Source organism: Ctenopharyngodon idella, chromosome 2 (assembly GCF_019924925.1).
Source record: "Ctenopharyngodon idella isolate HZGC_01 chromosome 2, HZGC01, whole genome shotgun sequence".
Taxonomy (NCBI): Eukaryota; Metazoa; Chordata; class Actinopteri; order Cypriniformes; family Xenocyprididae; genus Ctenopharyngodon; species Ctenopharyngodon idella.
In genome coordinates this window covers 9785447-9805465 of record NC_067221.1, presented here as the reverse complement: position 1 = coordinate 9805465, position 20019 = coordinate 9785447, and the positions used below count along the sequence as shown (strand labels likewise).

The 20019-nt window shown below is 36.9% G+C and overlaps 2 protein-coding genes and 1 long non-coding RNA gene across 10 annotated transcripts in view; 1 reads left to right on the top strand and 2 right to left on the bottom strand.

Annotated features, from left to right (window-relative positions):
- Positions 1 to 2622: 2622 nt before the first annotated feature.
- Positions 2623 to 15467, bottom strand: LOC127504494 (cystatin-like protein). Of its 8 annotated transcripts, none has more exons than XM_051879187.1 (4): positions 15217 to 15467; positions 14936 to 15040; positions 3768 to 3833; positions 2623 to 3654 (listed from the first exon to the last, which is right to left on the bottom strand). In XM_051879187.1, the coding sequence occupies exons 1-4, from the start codon at positions 15391 to 15393 to the stop codon at positions 3469 to 3471; spliced, it is 534 nt and encodes a 177-aa protein (XP_051735147.1). In that variant the 5' UTR covers positions 15394 to 15467; the 3' UTR covers positions 2623 to 3468. The 8 variants fall into 8 exon arrangements, with proteins under 8 accessions (XP_051735147.1, XP_051735129.1, XP_051735138.1 ...); XM_051879169.1 differs by lacking the exon at positions 3768 to 3833 and adding an exon at positions 14774 to 14839 and having other exon boundaries at positions 15217 to 15464; XM_051879178.1 differs by lacking the exons at positions 3768 to 3833; positions 14936 to 15040; positions 15217 to 15467 and adding exons at positions 8739 to 8804; positions 8901 to 9005; positions 9186 to 9442.
- The window catches only part of puf60a (poly-U binding splicing factor a), a 45171-nt gene continuing 32714 nt past the window's right edge, over positions 7563 to 20019 (bottom strand). The window contains exons 13-14 of the mRNA XM_051879154.1: positions 14774 to 14839; positions 7563 to 8618 (exon numbers count right to left, since the gene is read on the bottom strand). The gene's annotated coding sequence lies outside the window, so the exon portion shown is untranslated. The remainder of the gene's footprint in view (positions 8619 to 14773; positions 14840 to 20019) is intronic.
- On the top strand, positions 7591 to 14507 carry LOC127504527 (uncharacterized). Its single transcript, XR_007927397.1, has 2 exons — positions 7591 to 7799; positions 13968 to 14507. It is a non-coding gene; the product is annotated as an uncharacterized LOC127504527 (long non-coding RNA).

The following is a 20019-nucleotide window of genomic DNA, read 5'->3' as shown; positions in this document are numbered from 1 at the left end:
CTTTAAACAAAACAACATGCAGCATAAGATCAGTGTTTCTGGCTCATCATTGACTGAAGCACAGGCTCTACTCTCCAGCGCAATGGTAACCTCACAAAACTCAGATAACAGAAACAGAACATTAAACACTCATAGATCTCTCTAGATCTCAGCATCTTCACTTATTACAAACCACTCTGACTTTATTTCTTTCACTCAGATCTTCTTAATGAGGAGTTAATGTTTTATTGAAAAAATTATAAATGTCACAGTTACGGAGGTAAGCGCTTGTTTTAGTTGGGCTCCTGACCCTTGACGTTTTAACTTCATTGTTTTTAAAGCAAAAAAAAATAAAAATCTGATCAAATGGATTTGGTTGCTCATTGGTGACAATTTTATCATCATACAGTGGCTTTAATCACTGATCTCTAAATATTGTATTTCCTTCCTGTTGTAGTCCTATGATAGTGCATAAAATCCTGTCCTGCTTTGATATTCTGAAAGTTTTTATCATTGTGCAGAAACTATTCCGACAGGATCATGTAGACTCATACAGGCATCAAGATTCTGCGTATGAACCTCAACAATGGTGACAAAATTTTCAGATAAACAGATCAGTTCTGAGCATCACAAAACAAGCTGCTAAAGTCACAAAAAAAAAAAAAAATGTTTATTGTCACCATTGTTGAGGTTCATACGTTGATTCATGATGTCTGTATGAGTCTAAGAGACACTGTTCAAAAATAAAATCATCAGTATAATGAATTTAAAAAAAAAAAAAAAAAAAACTCGTAAAAAAAGACATTTTTGCAGTTAATACACTCAGAGTTTAGCCTCTGGAGAAAATCAGTGAAACACCATCACTAAACAACCAAGTTCATCTGATCAGAATTTTTCTTGCATTTTTTTTGCTATAACAAGCGTGTTTTGGAACCACAGTTAAAGCAGCCAGAGAAAATGTAGTATTAAAATGTCAAGAATCAAGAGCCCATCTAAAGCAAACGCTCACCTCCATAACGGTGACTTCAAACTTTATTATTTTCTATAAAACACCCAGGTAGAAGGCGACTTCTCGTGACCTTGCGGAACGTTGCCTAAAAGTTCTCTAAAGGTGACGAAATTTCTGAACCCTTACAGAAGATTCGGGACGTTCCTAAAACGTCCTCTTTTGGTAATGAAAGTGCTGCAGTTCAAGGTTCCTTATATGACTTTAGGGGGACATTCCAATTTGGTTAAATTTATGGTCACATAAGAACGTTACAACGAGGATATTTGGGACATTAACAGAACGTTCCCACACGGTCCTCTATTGGTCATTTAATAACGTTCCCGATCAGTGGGCTTGAGCCCCTGCCCCTTTGATCGCGAAAGTGAAAGTGCCCTTTGCGGTCGCATCGCGGTCTATGCCTATGATTTTGATGACACTGATTGAAAATGCAGAAGACTGATCTTTATCTGTATGGCACATATATATTTCAACAGCACACATTTACACATTACTCTATGTGGGATATTGACTGCAAAAAACTGGACAGGATTCACAGTTGCACTTTTAGTTTTTGGTCTGTCAACAAATTACATTACAATGTTATTGCGATATAAAGAAAAAGATGACTATATATATACTGCACATATGTACGTGTGTGTTTGTGTGTGTTTCATTATGTCTCTATAAAGTATATTTACTGTATAATGTAAAATGCAAGTGGACTACTGTAAAATAGCATTATACAGTAAGCTTAACTGAGAACATGGTCCACAAAAGTGGCCCTTATTTCTTCAGAAACATGAAATCATAAATATGACAATGTTAACGTATTTGGTCTTGGTGGAATAGAACTTGCTACTGCCAATACCAGTAGTTAACGCTATAAATATCATCAGCTTGCGTCATCAGCCTGCACCATCTAGAGTTTCATGACAGAACTAGGCATTTATTTAAATACAGCAAATAATTATATAAATAAGCACGGTGTAGTTATGTAGGTTAGGTATGAAAGGTACAAATGTACACTATAACCAATTCCGATGTTGTAGTTTTTTTCTTTTAATTTTAATAGCCTTCTTGATTTCACTAGTTCATTTCAATAGTCCTCCACTAAACACTATCACTTTAGAATAGAAGTAATGCTGCTTTCCAGACATTTGGATTTTTCCCACCTCCTTCTAGGAAATAACGTCTGGAACATCACTGAAAGTCAGACATTTGGCGTGTGAACTCGGGGTACATCGATCAACCCCGACCTCAGCGAGATGCGTCATTTGACGTCACTTCCAAGATGATGGCACGTCCTGATTCCAATGAATATAAACGTTAAAACAAACTTTAACATTAGACATTAAGTTCAATGTTACCTTCGTTTTTGATTTTCGTCAGCTCTTTTCAAAGCGATTTTATGTAATTTTTATTATATTTTGCCATAATTGACACAAAAACACGATATGCTCTCATTGTGTCATTGCGACATCATGTTGTCAACATGGCATCATCTACGACTTTGTTTTAAATAAGCGACCTCTAGAGGCGAAAAACTACATATTGTGCCTTTAATTTGTGATATTCCCACATCCAACTTCGTCTGGAACACAGCATAAGATCTCTACTGTCTAGCCTGCTGCACAACAGTAATCAGACAGACCCAATGCCTTCAGATATGCTTTATTCATGGCCAAGAGGATCTCGGACCAATTTAAGAGAATTTTGCTTCACAAAAAGTGTACAACAGTTTTTATAGAATAAGAGCGTGATAAAAGATGACATGATTCATTACATAATTTTTTCTACAATATGATTGGTTCTTGATATGTATAAATCAGCAAACCCTATTGTTACTAGGTAAAAGCAAATCTGGCTTTCTTGATTACTTCAGCTTGTTACTCAAGTCATGAGGTTATATATTTAGACAGCTGTCTAGTTTAGTTTCCCCTTTTGTTATAGACACATTTTGGCCCCAGTGTTGGGGACATTTAGTTTTCAAAAGCATATAAATGTTAATCCTGAAAGAAAAAGGAATGTTAGTTATGATTTATTAAAAAATTCCTTAACAAAGCCAACAGTTAGCATTTGACCTTCAGGTCCCTTAATGTAATTTGTATTGATATACATCAGTTTAAAACACTAATGAAAACAAATGAAACACCAGTAAATACCACCCTAAATACCAGCGTCTCGCTGCAGGACATCCGTTTACAGATCTCTTCAAGATTATCTTGGACCTCTCAAATTCAGTGGCAATAAATTGTCTACAGATTTTTAAACTTTTTTTAAACAATTATTAATTTGACTTGTTTGTTATTCAACACTAGGACATACTAATGAAGCTACTGTATTTTCTGTATTTCTCTCAAAATTACATAATTACTTTGAAACATATTGTGAAAACTGCTAGTTCAGCAAAAATACACATTAATCTTCATAATTAAATTCTAGATAAAGAAACTTGGCCCGAGAGGTCAATTTTATAGGGTACATTTCATTTTTTTTTTTTTTTAATTCATATAGCCAGTTTCAAAGATCCTTAATCGTTTTTTATGCTCACATGCATCCCAGACATGCAGTTTGTTGATCATTTCCTGTTTGTTGCTCATTTCCTGCTGTTTGTGACAACAGAGTTCCACCCCAGTAATAGGGGATCTCTTTGGGGGATGCAAACATTTGGATACAGTTTGTTTAATCTGCAATGAGAACAGTTAAAACCTTTTAGTGCAGGAAAATCTTGTCAACAAAAAGTCTGGATCATGATGGTGAATAAATGAGGTCTTTGTCCTCATGGACTAACGTGATGTACCTTTTCTTTTTTTCTGAGAGGCAAACAAGACATCTCTCCATGACAATCAACACAAGAAACTTGAGGCTGAGAAAAATACAGTAGAGCTGTGTGAAACTGTAAGCCTTTTTTTATTTTTATTTTTTAAAGTGTTTTCTACAGTCTCCTATAGGCGTTTAGACAATCAAGATCCTACTGTGAGAGTGAGTATACTTACTCTAGCATCATTTTGGATTTCACAGTCTTTCTGATGGACCATCGGTGTCGTCTTGCGGTCACATGAAGTGGGTTTTAATAACACATTAACCATGCGCTTGTCATAATCCTGTCATATAGGGGAAAGATACAGGTAAAGCATAAAGATGACAACCATAATTGTACGACATTTTTAAAAAAATTTCAAGCACTTTAAAGCAGATGCATAAGCACAGAAAACAAACAATCAAACAGACAAATTAGAGTAAAATGACAAAGGTTTAACATTTTAATTAAATAACTTACAGACCTTAAAATGGATGCAAAATCAAGGTGTTTGTCTTCTCCATATATCTCATTGGCTTCTTTCATTGCCTTGTCAATAATGTTGTCAGCTAGCAGGCTATATGGCATGTGGAGGATGCTGCATGCGGCGACTCATTCATAGCCTTTTCTCACAGCAGCTGCAATAATTAAACTTATATGTAATGCTTTTTTTTCTCAGTTGGTCAGAACAAAAGTGGCAGACGTGTTACTTACTTGTTCAGATGACATTTTCCGGTGAAAATTCTTATTTTGGTCATACTTCCAAGATGTAGAATCTGTGATTCTGAAGTACAGTATCCACACTGATGTGGTGACTGACAGCAAACATTAGAGTCATCCGCACTGTGCCGATGCACAACCCACGTAAAAATAATATACCCGCAAATAACTGCAATTGCAGGTTTCAAACAGAGATGGCGAACAGCTACAAACAGCACCACACAATGGATTACCTACAGAAGCCTGTAACTTCCGCAAAATCCTTAGTTCATTTCTCAAAAGTAAATATTTATGTCAATGAACAGATCAGTGCCATCAGAATGACAAGTCCTTGTGTCGTTGTTCACAAACAAGATAGTCAAAATGCTTAGTCATGTTGTCAATATAACAGTGTATTCTGTCAGTATTTTCAAATGTAAACTATGGCTATGATTTTGATGACAATGATTGAAAATGCAGAAGACTGCTCTTTATCTGTATGGCATATATACATTTCAACAGTACAAATTTACACATTACTCTATGTGGGACATTGATTGCAAAAGACTGGACAGGATTTACAGTTTCACTTTTATTTTTTGGTCTGTCAACAAATTACATTACAATGTTATTCCGATATAAAGAAAAAGACGACTATATATATACTGTACATATGTACGTGTGTGTTTGTGTTTCATTATGTCTCTATAAAGTATATTTACTGTATAATGTAAAATGCAAGTGGACTACTGTAAAATAGCATTATACAGTGAGTATAATTGAGAACATTGTCCTCAAAAGTGGCCCTTATTTCATCAGAAACATGAAATCATAAATATGACAATGTTGACGTATTTGGTCTTTGGTCTGTGAGTATGCAAGACATACTGCTGCTGCACAAATAGCATATATCAATAACCCGTAACAGATCTATACAGGTGGAGCTGGGGAAGGTGGAGGGTTTCAGACGAACTCTGAAAGCGCACTGCAACTGCTATAGTGAATGATAACCAGCCATTTAAATGTTGAGCAGCAAGCTCATTGGCTGCAGATGCGACATGAACCAATCAGCTTGTGTCAGTAGTTAACGCTGTAAATATCATCCGCTTGTGTTAAGGACCCATCAGCCTGCGCCATATAGAGTTTCATGACAGAACTAGGCATTTATTTAAATACAGCAACTAATTATAGAAATAAACATGGTGTTACGTATGGTTAGGTATGAGAGGTACAAATGTACACTATATCCAATTCCGTTGTAACGGCTTTCCATTAAGCCGCTGGCAGAGTCCATGTCCATGCAGAGCCCAGAGTCGATGCAGACTGATGTAGATGCAATTAAAACAAATGTCTTTCTTTGTTTATGCTCCAATAAACATTGTCTCAAAACGACTTGTTGTAAGTTTTCCTTGTTTACATACATGTATAAACAAAGACACAGTCATAGTCCATATTGCACGCTACTCTGCTGTGCGGTCAAAAACTGTGTGCTTCCAATTGCCAATGCGCACACTACTTCCTCTTGCTACAATTATACTACCATGTCACAGCGTCACCCAATGGACAGATGTATAACTGCACCAAAATGGCTCCTACATCCATTGTTGTAGTTTTTTTTTTTTTTTTTTTTTTAATAGCCTTCTTGATTTCACTAGTTCATTTCAATAGTCCTCCACTAAACACTATCACTTTAGAATAGAAGTAATGCTGCTTTCCAGACATTTGGATTTTTCCCACCTCCTTCTAGGAAATAATGTCTGGAACATCACTCAAAGTCAGACATTTGGCGTGTGAACTCGGGGTACATCGATCAACCCCGACCTCAGCGAGATGCGTCATTTGACGTCACTTCCAAGATGATGGCGCGTCCTGATTCCAATGAATATAAACGTTAAAACAAACTTTAACATTAGACATTAAGTTCATGTAATGTTACCTTCGTTTTTGATTTTCGTCAGCTCTTTTCAAAGCGATTTTACGTCATTTTTATTATATTTTGCCGTAATCGACACAAAAACACGATATGCTCTCATTGTGTCATTGCGACATCATGTTGTCAACATGTGAACGTGACGGATGAGTGACTGGAACTCACTGAGGTCTGAAGTGGGACATTTAAAGGCACAATATGTAAGATTTTTGGATTAAAATATCCAAAAACCACTAGAACAATGTTATATATTTTGTTGACTTGTGTACTTACATTATCCCAAATGTTTCCAAGAATGTTTAAATCAAAAGAAATCAGTGATTTTAACCAGGAAACAGACCGTGTCCATGCGTCGCCTATTAATGATATCACACCCGCATTACCCTTGATTTCCGGTTTTATTTTGTAGAAACCAAGGAAACACCAAAGATGCTTTAATATATTATGTGTTTTATTAGACAGGTGAGCAACTGTTTGGATACATTCATTGACAGAAAACTAATCATGTTATATAGCTCAACACAGTAAGTCTTATTGTTTAAATCTCGTTTTCTTGGTTTACCGCGAGTACCATGTTTTACCATGCCTAATATTGATCTAGCTTACTGCAGTGTGTAACAAGTATCTCACAGTAGTTGCCAAGCGAACGCAGAGTAGCACTATAACAACTTTCAACACACCAATGTATCTAATATGATAAAACAGCGCTGCGTTACCCCACATACACATAACTGGAAGAAACGGGAGCGCTTGTCTGCGGCATAATAAAAGCTCCACTGCTCTCCAGCCGTGTGTCGCGCTTGTCTCTCATTAGCAATCGCTCCAGCTGCCTCATTTAGCTCCAACGGCTTTCAGCCACACCCTGCTTCATACTACAGTAATGTTAATAAATCTTTAATATACATTAGCTCATCCATGAATATGATTTCTGCCCAAGTCCCGTCGGATTCTTTTCCAGTGGCTGTAGGCGTGAAGACAACACCTCCCAGGATTCCACGAAATCAAGGCATCATCTACGACTTTGTTTTAAATAAGCGACCTCTAGAGGTGAAAAACTACATATTGTGCCTTTAATTTGTGATATTCCCACATCCAACTTCGTCTGGAACGCAGCATAAGATCTCTACTGTCTAGCCTGCTGCACAACAGTAATCAGACAGACCCAATGCCTTCGGATATGGTTTATTCATGGCCAAGAGGATCACGGACCAATTTAAGAGAATTTTGCTTGACAAAAAGTGTACAACAGTTTTTATAGAATAGGAGCATGACAAAAGGTGACATGATTCTTTACTTCATTTTTTTACAATATGATTGGTTTTTCCATATGTATAATTCTCTGTTACTAGGTAAAAGCAAATCTGGATTTCTTGATTACTTCAGCTTGTTACTCAAGTCATGAGGTTATATATTTAGAAAGCTGTTTAGTTAGTTTCCCCTTTTGTTATAGGCACATTTTGGCCCCAGTGTTGGGGACATTTAGTTTTCAAAAGCATATAAATGTTAATCCTGAATGAAAAAGGAATGTTAGTTATGATTAATTAAAAAATCCTTAACAAAAAGCCAACAGTTAGCATTTGACCTTCAGGTCCCTTAATGTAATTTGTATTGATATACGTAAATTTAAAACACTAATGAAAACAAACGAAACAAGTAAATACCAGCGTCTCACTGCAGGACATCCGTTTACAGATCTCTTCAAGATTATCTTGGACCTCTCAAATTCAGTGCCAATAAATTGTCTAAAGATCAAAATTGTATTCATGAAAACTTTGGGGACAATTTTATAATGTTTTCTATGAAGAATATTTAGACATTTTGAAACTTTTTGAAACAATTATTAATTTGACTTGTATGTTATTCAAGACTAGGACATACTGATGAAGGCTATATTTCTCTAAAAATTACATCATTAAATTGAAACATATTGAGAAGACTGCTTTAGTTGAGCAAAAATACACATTAATCTTTATAATTAAATTCTAGATAAAGAAACTTGGCCTGAGAGGTCAATTTTATAGGGTACATTTCATTAGTAGTTTTTTTTTTTTTCATTCATATGTCCAGCTGCAAAGATCCTTGATCATTTTTATTTCTCAGATGCATCCCAGACATCCTGATTGTTGCTCATCTTCTCCTTTTCTGAACAGTGGATGTGCTGCCCCAGTATGTTGATCATTAACTGATGGGAGATTCAAACATTCGGATACAGTTTGTTTAATCTGCAATGAGAACAGTTAAAACCTTTTAGTGCAGGAAAATCTTGACAACAAAAAAGTCTGGATCATGATGGTGAATAAATGAGGTCTTTGTCCCCAATATGTGACTAATATGTGATGTACCTTTTCTTGTTCTCTGAGAAGGAAACAGGACATCTCTCCACGACATTCAACACAAGAAACTTGAGGCTGAGAAAAATACAGTAGAGCTGTGTGAAACTGTAAGCTATTTTATAGGCATTCAAGACAATCAAGATCCTTCTGTGAGAGTGAGTAGACACTTACTGTAGCCTTATTTTGGATTTTACAGTCTTTCCGATGGACAAACGGTATTGTCTTGTCACATGTGGTGGGTTTTAATAACACATTAAGCATGCGCTTGTCATAATCCTGTCATATAGGGGAAAGACACAGGTAAAGCATAAAGATGACAACCATACATTTAGGAAATGTTTAAATATTTTTATCGAGCTCTTTAAGGCTGATGCATAAGCACAGAAAACAAACAATCAAAACAGACAAATTACAGTAAAATGTAAAAAGGTTTAACATTTGAATTAAATAACTTACAGAATTTAAAATGGAGGCAAAATCAAGGTGTTTGGCTTTTCCATGTCTCTCATTGGCTTCTTTTATTGCCTTGTCAATAATGATGTTTGTCTCACGTTGGCCTAGTTGATATTCTTTCTTTCCGTCTGTGGACTCCAGCAGTAACAGAGCGCTAAGCAGTAACAGTGAACCTCTCATCTTGCACAATAACTGAAGTTCTTCACAGTTTGCCTGATCTGGTCAGAAGCAGTAACTGGTGTCACGTCTACACAGACCACAACAGCTGTGATTGGGCTGCTTTGTAACCGGAAACCCTCCCCAGGATGATGAAATAAGACAGGGCTTCTGCAGGTTTTATGAAGATAAATTTAAGACCCTTTTAAGATCAAGTCATAGAAATGTTAAAGAATTAATTGAAGGGCACACTATGTCAGTAAATACATTTTCAAACATACTTTGGTCATAAAAACTAGAAGCTCAATAAAATCTCTTTTATTTCCTTTATATATATGAATATTCTCATTCATCAGTCTAAATATCTTGTCCTAGTTTAATATAATAAGACCTGCATGACTCAAACCCAACTTATAAGGTGGTGAACAATTACAAACTAAATGCATGTCAACACAACTGACAAAACTATACTGCAAATACTCTTTGGGACAAACATTTCCACAAATTAACATCTCAAAGCCACAATGTTCAGAAAAAAATGCATCTGCGCATGTTCATCAGGTTCCTCTACGGGTTACTGACAGTTATTAATATACAATCTTTCCATATGTATATGAACACTTTTTGTGATTCAGTTAAATTTAGTATGGATGAGCTCCCATTTAAGTTTTATCGACAAATTTAATCGACAACGGTATTTAGAAAACCGACGGATAGAAACAGCCTTTTACATGCATGCCACAAGTAGCCATGTGAGACCATTAAAAAGAGGTTTTGTTCAAATAAAACGGATTATGATACTGAGGTTAGCACGAGAGTATAAAAACAATGCTTGGATTTGGCTTTGGAGAAAGCTAATGTTTTAGATCAGCGGTTCCCAAACTTTTTTTCCTGCGCACCCCCATCTATGCCCCAACCGGGTTGGCGCACCCCCAATCCCCACTTCAAAAAAAAAAAAAAAAACGCAACAAAGCTTTGTTTTATCGCCATATAAAGACTCATGTTTAATCATGCGCAAATAACCAGAACACGCATGACAATAACAACATCAACAAAGTTTCAATAAAATGCAACAAAGCTACGCACAAGCTTCCACTTTTAAGAGGACGAGTGACAGACACAGGCTCAGTAACAGAAAGCACGGTTATTTTCACCCTCATCCCCTCTTTTTTGCCATCTCCTTCCCTCTTCGGTTTCCTCCGGAGCATCTTCTGACTCCCGCTCATTTTCTTTTTCTATTCTCTCCGTCTCTGTTGCCTCCAAATCCTCACTCTCTCTTGGTCCCTCTCCTCCTTCGTGACTAACAACTTTATCATAAGACGTCCCACTTGACAGTTTCCCTGATTTCAGCCAGTTAAGCATATTTATAATATATATATGGAATGAATGAAACGAGTTGGCACACATATAGCCTAGCCTGTAGTGCATAAAAGAAGAGCAGTGTAGAAGAAGACAGTAGCTGTCTTCTTCTACGTTTCTATCAAAAACTAATAAATTATAGTTTTTTATTTAAAATAAAAGCGATTACAAAGGAAATGTTTACTGTTCATGTTTTTTTATTGTATGGAAAAATCCCACTTAAAAAAACAAGACCGCCATTACATTTTTCCTCTCGCGCACCCCCTGGTGGCAGCTCGCGTACCACACTTTGGGAATCCCTGTTTTAGATGATATGTTTCGACTAATAGGTCTAAAAAAATTGTCGATGTTATGTTGTAGCCTACCACATATGGGTCAATATCACTGTAGGGTGCCTTTTGGTGTCCTGTACATAAATAACTCATTTGCCATGATAAATTAACATAAAAATGACTATCAAATGGGTGTGTGATATAAGGCTAAGTTTTTATATTAATAACAAAAGCATTACTTGGCTCTTTAGATACATTTTCTAGATTTTTTTTTGGTTTTGTATAAGAGGATGCATGTTATTTTGCTATGTCCCATGCACTGCTCTTTAAATTTGAATGAGAGTAAAATATAGTCAAATCATACATTTTAAAAATTTTGTTTTCCTATTAATATTTTTTTAAAATAAGAGATTACTCAATTTGAGTGTACTGATCATTTGGTAATAAAAACAATATTTTTATTTAATAAAAAAGAAGAGTTTTTCATGTCCCTTGAATGGTTGTCCACCCTGTCGTATTGGGGAATCGTCCCTTTAAGAAAAGGCCATCCCCTTTAGTGATATCAGGACAACAGATTTTTTTGTCTCTTCAGTGGCGGGAATTTCAACGGCTGAAGTGAGTAAGTTGGTGACTTTCCAGTTGACAAATTTTCTTCGTTTGAGTTTGCATACTTGTTTTGCAAAAGCTTAACCTGTCCACCCTGTCGACATAAAATATGCCCGAAGTGATTAGAAAATAAGTAAGTTTAAATATACCAAATTCTCTTCAACAACCAAACTAGCTATTTAGCTAGTCACAGTTTGTTGTAAGCTAATATGTTAATTGAAGCTCAAAATGTCCACCCTGTCAGCCACTTAGACTCGATAGGGTGGACATACACATGACAGGGTGGACATGGCATTCATTTGTAGTTAATATTGCAATTTATAGAAATGTAATATTGTAATTTCTAGAACCATATGCTGTAGATAATATTTTGTAATTTATAAATGATTTATTGTTTGTGTTTTTGTAGTATATCTAGATTTCTTTTCAGAAGTGTGTTTCTCTCTGTTCAGGATATGGTGTTTACATGAGGTTTTTAGTTAAAGCTGCAGTCCGTAAGTTTTGCCTCGTTGTCGCCATCTCTGTTTGAACCCTGAAATTATGCTGTTATTTGTGGAATTATCATCTTTACGTGGGTTGTGCATCGGTACGGCTCCTCAGCGAGGAAGAATCTAATTGAGGTGTATATGTGGGTTGTCTATCAATGCACCGGTTGTCAACGATGATTGCCGTTTTGAACTTATTGGATTACAAACCGGCATCAAAATGACAAGTTTAATTACATTCCAGCTGCTGTAAGAAGAGGCTGCACACAATCTACCGCCTGCTGCATCCAAGCACATGCAATATAGCCTGCTAGCCGGAATTCCTGTATGTATACAGATGTGACGAACGGCGGAAGCTCGAATTTCCCGTGTAAACCTACCAGTACCACTCAAATTATAAAACATTATTACAAGCTTACCGTTGTGAATCGGGCTAAGGTAAGGAGATTGTTTTGAGCACTGGCTGGTTATGTACCTGCTCAAAATTGATTTTGGATAATTCTTAACCAAAAAAAGTTACGGACTGCAGCTTTAAGATGTATTGAATCAATATGAATTAAAGTAAATTAAAATGAATAAGCAGCGGGGGGTTGAATAAATAGAAGTTGAATAAATGTTTTATTGTCATATTTTGTTATGCTTTCTGTGTTCTGCTTTATGTGTCCACCCTGTCATGTGCTGGTCCACCCTGTCATCTTGATATTTTAAAATAATATTTAAAATAATAATTCAATCATACCTATATAATCCAGTGTGTGGGGGCAATAACATGCAAACAAAAAACTGCATCCAAATATCACAGTTTTCTCCAAATAAGAAAAAATACATGTGCAAATTGTATGAGTTTCTTTAAAAACACATAATTTGCATAAAATCTTTTATATATTTATAATTTGAAAGCAAACAAATAACCCTGTTTAGGAAAGGGATGTCATAACTTTCAGAAAATATCATTTGCATCTTAATATTGCAATTAAAACGTATTTAACAGTAATTTATATGTCCACGACAGGGTGGAGAGAGAGACAATCCAACCTTCTCCATTGACTTTGTATTGCGTGAGGCTGCCTCCTTGTCATTTGACTTATAACAAAAAACAGAACAATGCCTTAAAGCTGCTGTGTGACGAGGTGTACAGCAAACAAGCTAAAAAAACCCCCCAAAACTAAGTTTTTATAAGCTACTGAACCGTAAAAGCCAGCCTTTAAGAAGACAAAAGTGGATACAGGCAATAAGACGTGAAGCATCAGCAGGAAGAATGGGTAAATTTTGTGATCCTGACACTCAGTATGCCTCAGTAAGCCTACGTGTGCAGTAAACATTTTGTCACTGTTAAGTCAAATATCCAAATGTCAGTTTCATGTATTATATTTCCTGTCGCTGATTACGTTCCCCTCCAGTGGGCAAAGTTCTCATAATAATATGACATGTCGCGCTCTGTCTCAATCACCTGTATCCACTTTTTAGTCTTTAAACGCTCGTTTTTTGGGTCGACAGCTTATAAGAACGTCTGGGCTTTTGGTTCTGGGTTTTTTTGTAGCTTGTTTTCTGTACACCTTGTCACATAGCAGTTCTTAGATATTGTTCTGTTTTTTGTTATAAGTCAGAAATGACAAGGAGGCAGCCTCACGCAATACAGACGGTTGGATTGTGATATACAGATGAGAAATGTAAATATCTGTTTAAAGACCTTTATTTGTGTATAATAGGGAAAGAAATCTGTGGGATTACTTGGTGCATGCTGATACAGCTGCTGTTGACATCCAAAAACAGTTAAAGGTGAAAAAGGTGATTCATTACATCATTTTTCTCCAATATGATTGGTTCTTTATATGTATAATTCTCTGTTACTATGTAAAAGCAAATCTGGGTTTCTTGATACTTCAACTTGTTACTCAAGTCATGAGGTTATATATTTAGAAAGCTGTTTAGTTTAGTTTCCCCTTTTTTATAGACACATTTTGGCCCCAGTGTTAGGGACATTTAGTTTTCAAAAGCATATAAATGTTAATCCTGAAAGAAAAAGGAATGTTAGTTATGCCAACAGTTGACCTTCAGGTCCCTTGATATAATTTATGATCTACATCAATTTAAAACACTAATGAAAACAACCGAAACAAGTAAATACCAGCGTCTCACTGCAGGACATCCGTTTACAGATCTCTTCAAGATTATCTTGGACCTCTCAAATTCAGTGCCAATAAATTGTCTAAAGATCAAAAACTTTGGGGACAATTTTATAATGTTTTCTATGAAGAATATTTAGACATTTTTAAACTTTTTAAAACAATTATTAATTTGTTATTAATTAATAACATATTGTGGAAAATGCTAATTAAGCAAAAATACACCTTAATCTTCAAAATTAAATTCTAGATTAAGAAACTTGGCCTGAGAGGTCAATTTTATAGGGTACATTTTTTTTTTTTTTTTTTAATTCACATAAAGTTTCAAAGATCCTTGATCATTTTTATTTCTCAGATGCATCCCAGACATCCAGTTTGTTGCTCATTTCTTGCTGTTTGTGACAACAGAGTTCCACCCCCAGCAATATGGGATCTCTTTGAGGAACATTCGGATAGAGTTTGTTTAATCTGCAATGAGAACAGTTAAAACCTTTTAGTGCAGGAAAATCTTGACAACAAAAAGTCTGGATCATGATGGTGAATAAATGAGGTCTTTGTCCCCAATATGTGACTAATATGTGATGTACCTTTTCTTGTTCTCTGAGAAGTAAACAGGACATCTCTCCACGACATTCAACACAAGAAACTTGAGGCTGAGAAAAATACAGTAGAGCTGTGTGAAACTGTAAGCTATTTTATAGGCATTCAAGACAATCAAGATCCTTCTGTGAGAGTGAGTAGACACTTACTGTAGCCTTATTTTGGATTTTACAGTCTTTCCGATGGACAAACGGTATTGTCTTGTCACATGTGGTGGGTTTTAATAACACATTAAGCATGCGCTTGTCATAATCCTGTCATATAAGGGAAAGATACAGGTAAAGCATAAAGATGACAACCATAAATGTAGGACGTTTAAAAAAAAATTAAGCACTTTAAGGCTGATGCATAAGCACAGAAAACAAACAATCAAAACAGACAAATTACAGTAAAATGTAAAAAGGTTTAACATTTGAATTAAATAACTTACAGAACTTAAAATGGAGACAAAATCAAGGTGTTTGGCTTTTCCATGTCTCTCATTGGCTTCTTTTATTGCCTTGTCAATAATGATGTTTGTCTCAGGTTGGCCTAGTTGATATTCTTTGTTTCCGTCTGTGGACTCCAGCAGTAACAGAGCGCTAAGCAGTAACAGTGAACCTCTCATCTTGCACAATAACTGAAGTTCTTCACTGTTTGCCCGATCTGGTCAGAAGCAGTAACTGGTGTCACGTCTACACAGACCACAACAGCTGTGATTGGGCTGCTTTGTAACCGGAAGCCCTCCCCAGGATGATGAAATAAGACAGGGCTTCTGCAGGTTATGAAGATAAATTTAAGACCCTTTTAAGACCAAGTCAGTAAATACGTTTTCAAACATACCTTGGTCACAAAAACTTGAAGCTCAATAAAATCTTTTACTTTCTTATACGAATATTCTGATTTGTCAATCTAAAAATCTTAGATTGGCCAATATAATATTATATAATAAGACCTGCATGACTCAAACCCAACATACAGTGGGTACGGAAAGTATTCAGACCCCCTTAAATTTTTCACTCTTTGTTATATTGCAGCCATTTGCTAAAATCATTTAAGTTCATTTTTTTCCTCATTAATGTACACACAGCACCATATATTGACATAAAAACACAGAATTGTTGACATTTTTGCAGATTTATTAAAAAAGAAAAACTGAAATATCACATGGTCCTAAGTATTCAGACCCTTTGCCGTGACACTCATATATTTAACTCAGGTGCTGTCCATTTCTTCTGATCATCCTTGAGATGGTTCTACACCTTCATTTGAGTCCAGCTGTGTTTGATTATACTGATTGGACACCTGTCTATATAAGACCTTACAGCTCACAGTGCATGTCAGAGCAAATGAGAATCATGGGGTCAAAGGAACTGCTTGAAGAGCTCAGAGACAGAATTGTGGCAAGGCACAGATCTGGCCAAGGTTACAAAAAAATTTCTGCTGCACTTAAGGTTCCTAAGAGCACAGTGGCCGCCATAATCCTTAAATGGAAGACATTTGGGACGACCAGAACCCTTCCTAGAGCTGGCCGTCCGGCCAAACTGAGCTATCGGGGGAGAAGAGCCTTGGTGAGAGAGGTAAAGAAGAACCCAAAGATCACTGTGGCTGAGCTCCAGAGATGCAGTCAGGAGATGGGAGAAAGTTGTAGAAAGTCAACCATCACTGCAGCCCTCCACCAGTCGGGGCTTTATGGCAGAGTGGCCCGACGGAAGCCTCTCCTCAGTGCAAGACACATGAAAGCCCACATGGAGTTTGCTAAAGATGGTGAGAAATAAGATTCTCTGGTCTGATGAGACCAAGATAGAACTTTTTGGCCTTAATTCTAAGCGGTATGTGTGGAGAAAACCAGGCACTGCTCATCACCTGTCCAATACAGTCCCAACAGTGAAGCATGGTGGTGGCAGCATCATGCTGTGGGGGTGTTTTTCAGCTGCAGGGACAGGACGACTGGTTGCAATCGAGGGAAAGATGAATGCCAAGTACAGGGATATCCTGGACGAAAACCTTCTCCAGAGTGCTCAGAACCTCAGACTGGGCCGAAGGTTTACCTTCCAACAAGACAATGACCCTAAGCACACAGCTAAAATAACAAAGGAGTGGCTTCACAACAACTCCGTGACTGTTCTTGAATGGCCCAGCCAGAGCCCTGACTTAAACCCAATTGAGCATCTCTGGAGAGACCTAAAAATAACTGTCCACCAACGTTTACCATCCAACCTGACAGAACTGGAGAGGATCTGCAAGAAGGAATGGCAGAGGATCCCCAAATCCAGGTGTGAAAAACTTGTTGCATCTTTCCCAAAAAGACTCATGGCTGTATTAGATCAAAGGGGTGCTTCTACTAAATACTGAGCAAAGGGTCTGAATACTTAGGACCATGTGATATTTCAGTTGTTCTTTTTTAATAAATCTGCAAAAATGTCAACAATTCTGTGTTTTTCTGTCAATATGGGGTGCTGTGTGTACATTAATGAGGAAAAAAAATGAACTTAAATGATTTTAGCAAATGGCTGCAATATAACAAAGAGTGAAACATTTAAGGGGGTCTGAATACTTTCCATACCCACTGTATAAGGTGGTGAACAATTATAGGCTAAACACGTGTCAACACAACTGACAAAATTAGTACTGCAAATACTCTTTGGAGTATACCAATTTAACAACTCTAAGCCGCAATGTTCAGAAAAGATCCATAGATCCAAAGTTCCTACGGGTTACTGACAGTTATTAATATACAATATTTCCATATGTATATGAACAGTTTTTGTGATTCAATTAAATGTAATATGGGATTTAAAGACAGTGAGCTTCCATTTAAGTTGATCAAATTTTACCGACTATGGTAGCCTTTAGAAAATCGACGGATGGAAACATTAATCAGTCTAAAAGAAAGAAAAAATCAGTGATTTTGTTGTACCAAATATAGCCTACATTAATAAGGATGTGAAAAACATCATTAAAAAACACTGGCATATTTTAAATACAGTTGCTGTTGACATCCAAAAACAGTTTTATGGTCCAGTAGGCTTTCCCCATGTAGACATTGTTTGGCTTGTCGTGACCTAAAAATGATTAATAAGTTTGAGTTACTCGAAAATACAAGAATTTGAAATGAGACATTTTAATTCTTCATCATACAGTTAATGAATTATCTTGAATTACATGAATTATCTTTTTGTGGAATAGATGGTACTTCCAATGCGTTGTTATATGAAGAACAGAAATTACAAACTGAAAACAAATTGATTTTTCATCTGAATACTAGGGATCCACCGATACCATTTGTTAAGGACCGAGTACGAGTACCGATACTTTTTTTCTAGTACTCGCCAATACCCAAATGTCAGTTTCATGTATTATATTTCCTGTCGCTGATTACGTTCCCCTCCAGTGGGTGAAGTTCTCATAGTAATATGACATGTCGCGCTCTGTCTCAATCGCCTGTATCCACTTTTTAGTCCTTAAACGCTCGTTTTTTGGGTCGACAGCTTATAAAAACTTCTGGGCTTTTGGTTCTGGGTTTTTTTTTTTAACTTGTTTTCTGTACACCTTGTCATATAGCAGTTCTTGGATATTGTTCTGTTTTTTGTTCTAAGTCAGAAATGACAAGGAGGCAGCCTCACGCAATACAAAGTCAATGGAGACGGTTGGATTGTTCCCCCCCGGTGGGCGTGGTTTTCAGATTATAACGCGTGTAGCTCTGTCTCTATCGGTCTTTGGTATCGGGGGTATTTTTACGAGGACGAATACAAATGAGCTTGGTATCGGGCCGATACCGATACTGGAATACTGTACAGCCACATAGATTGAATGAAGACATTAATCTATTTTTTTCTCTCCTCAAATATTAACATGACAATTAGAAAACGATCCTGATATGGACAGCTGTTTTAATCCTTCAATAACCCATTGTGATTTATAAGTATGATATACAGGTGCTGGTCATATAATTAGAATATCATCAAAAAGTTGATTTATTTCACTAATTCCATTCAAAAAGTGAAACTTGTATATTATATTCATTCATTACACACAGACTGATATATTTCAAATGTTTATTTCTTTTAATTTTGATGATTATAACTGACAACTAAGGAAAATCCCAAATTCAGTATCTCAGAAAATTATTCAATATTGAAGAAAAGGTTCAATATTGAAGACACCTGGTGCCACACTCTAAATAGCTAATTAACTCAAAACACCTCCAAGGCCTTTAAATGGTCTCTCAGTCTAGTTCTGTAGGCTACACAATCATGGGAAGACTGCTGACTTGACAGTTGTCCAAAAGATGACCATTGACACATTGCACAAGGAGGGCAAGACACAAAAGGTCATTGCAAAAGAGGCTGGCTGTTCACAGAGCTCTGTGTCCAAGCACATTAATAGAGAGGCGAAGGGAAGGAAAAGATGTGGTAGAAAAAAGTGTACAAGCAATAGGGATAACCGCACCCTGGAGAGGATTGTGAAACAAACCCCATTCAAAAATGTGGGGGAGATTCACAAAGAGTGGACTGCAGCTGGAGTCAGTACTTCAAGAACCACTACGCACAGACGTATGCAAGACATGGTTTCAGCTGTCGCATTCCTTGTGTCAAGCCACTCTTGAACAACAGACAGCGTCAGAAGCGTCTCGCCTGGGCTAAAGACAAAAAGGACTGGACTGCTGCTGAGTGGTCCAAAGTTATGTTCTCTGATGGAAGTAAATTTTGCATTTCCTTTGGAAATCAGGGTCCCAGAGTCTGGAGGAAGAGAGGAGAGGCACACAATCCACGTTGCTTGAGGTCCAGTGCAAAGTTTCCACAGTCAGTGATGGTTTGGGGTGCCATGTCATCTGCTGGTGTTGGTCCACTGTGTTTTCTGAGGTCCAAAGTCAACGCAGCCGTATACCAGGAAGTTTTAGAGCACTTCATGCTTCCTGCTGCTGACCAACTTTATGGAGATGCAGTTTTCATTTTCCAACAGGACTTGGCACCTGCACACAGTGCCAAAGCTACCAGTACCTGGTTTAAGGACCATGGTATCCCTGTTCTTAATTGGCCAGCAAACTCGCCTGACCTTAACCTTGTGAAGAGGAAGATGCGATATGCCAGACCCAACAACGCAGAAGAGCTGAAGGCCACTATCAGAGCAACCTGGGCTCTTATAACACCTGAGCAGTGCCACAGACTGATCGACTACATGCCACGCCGCATTGCTGCAGTAATTCAGGCAAAAGGAGCCCCAACTAAGTATTGAGTGCTGTACATGCTCA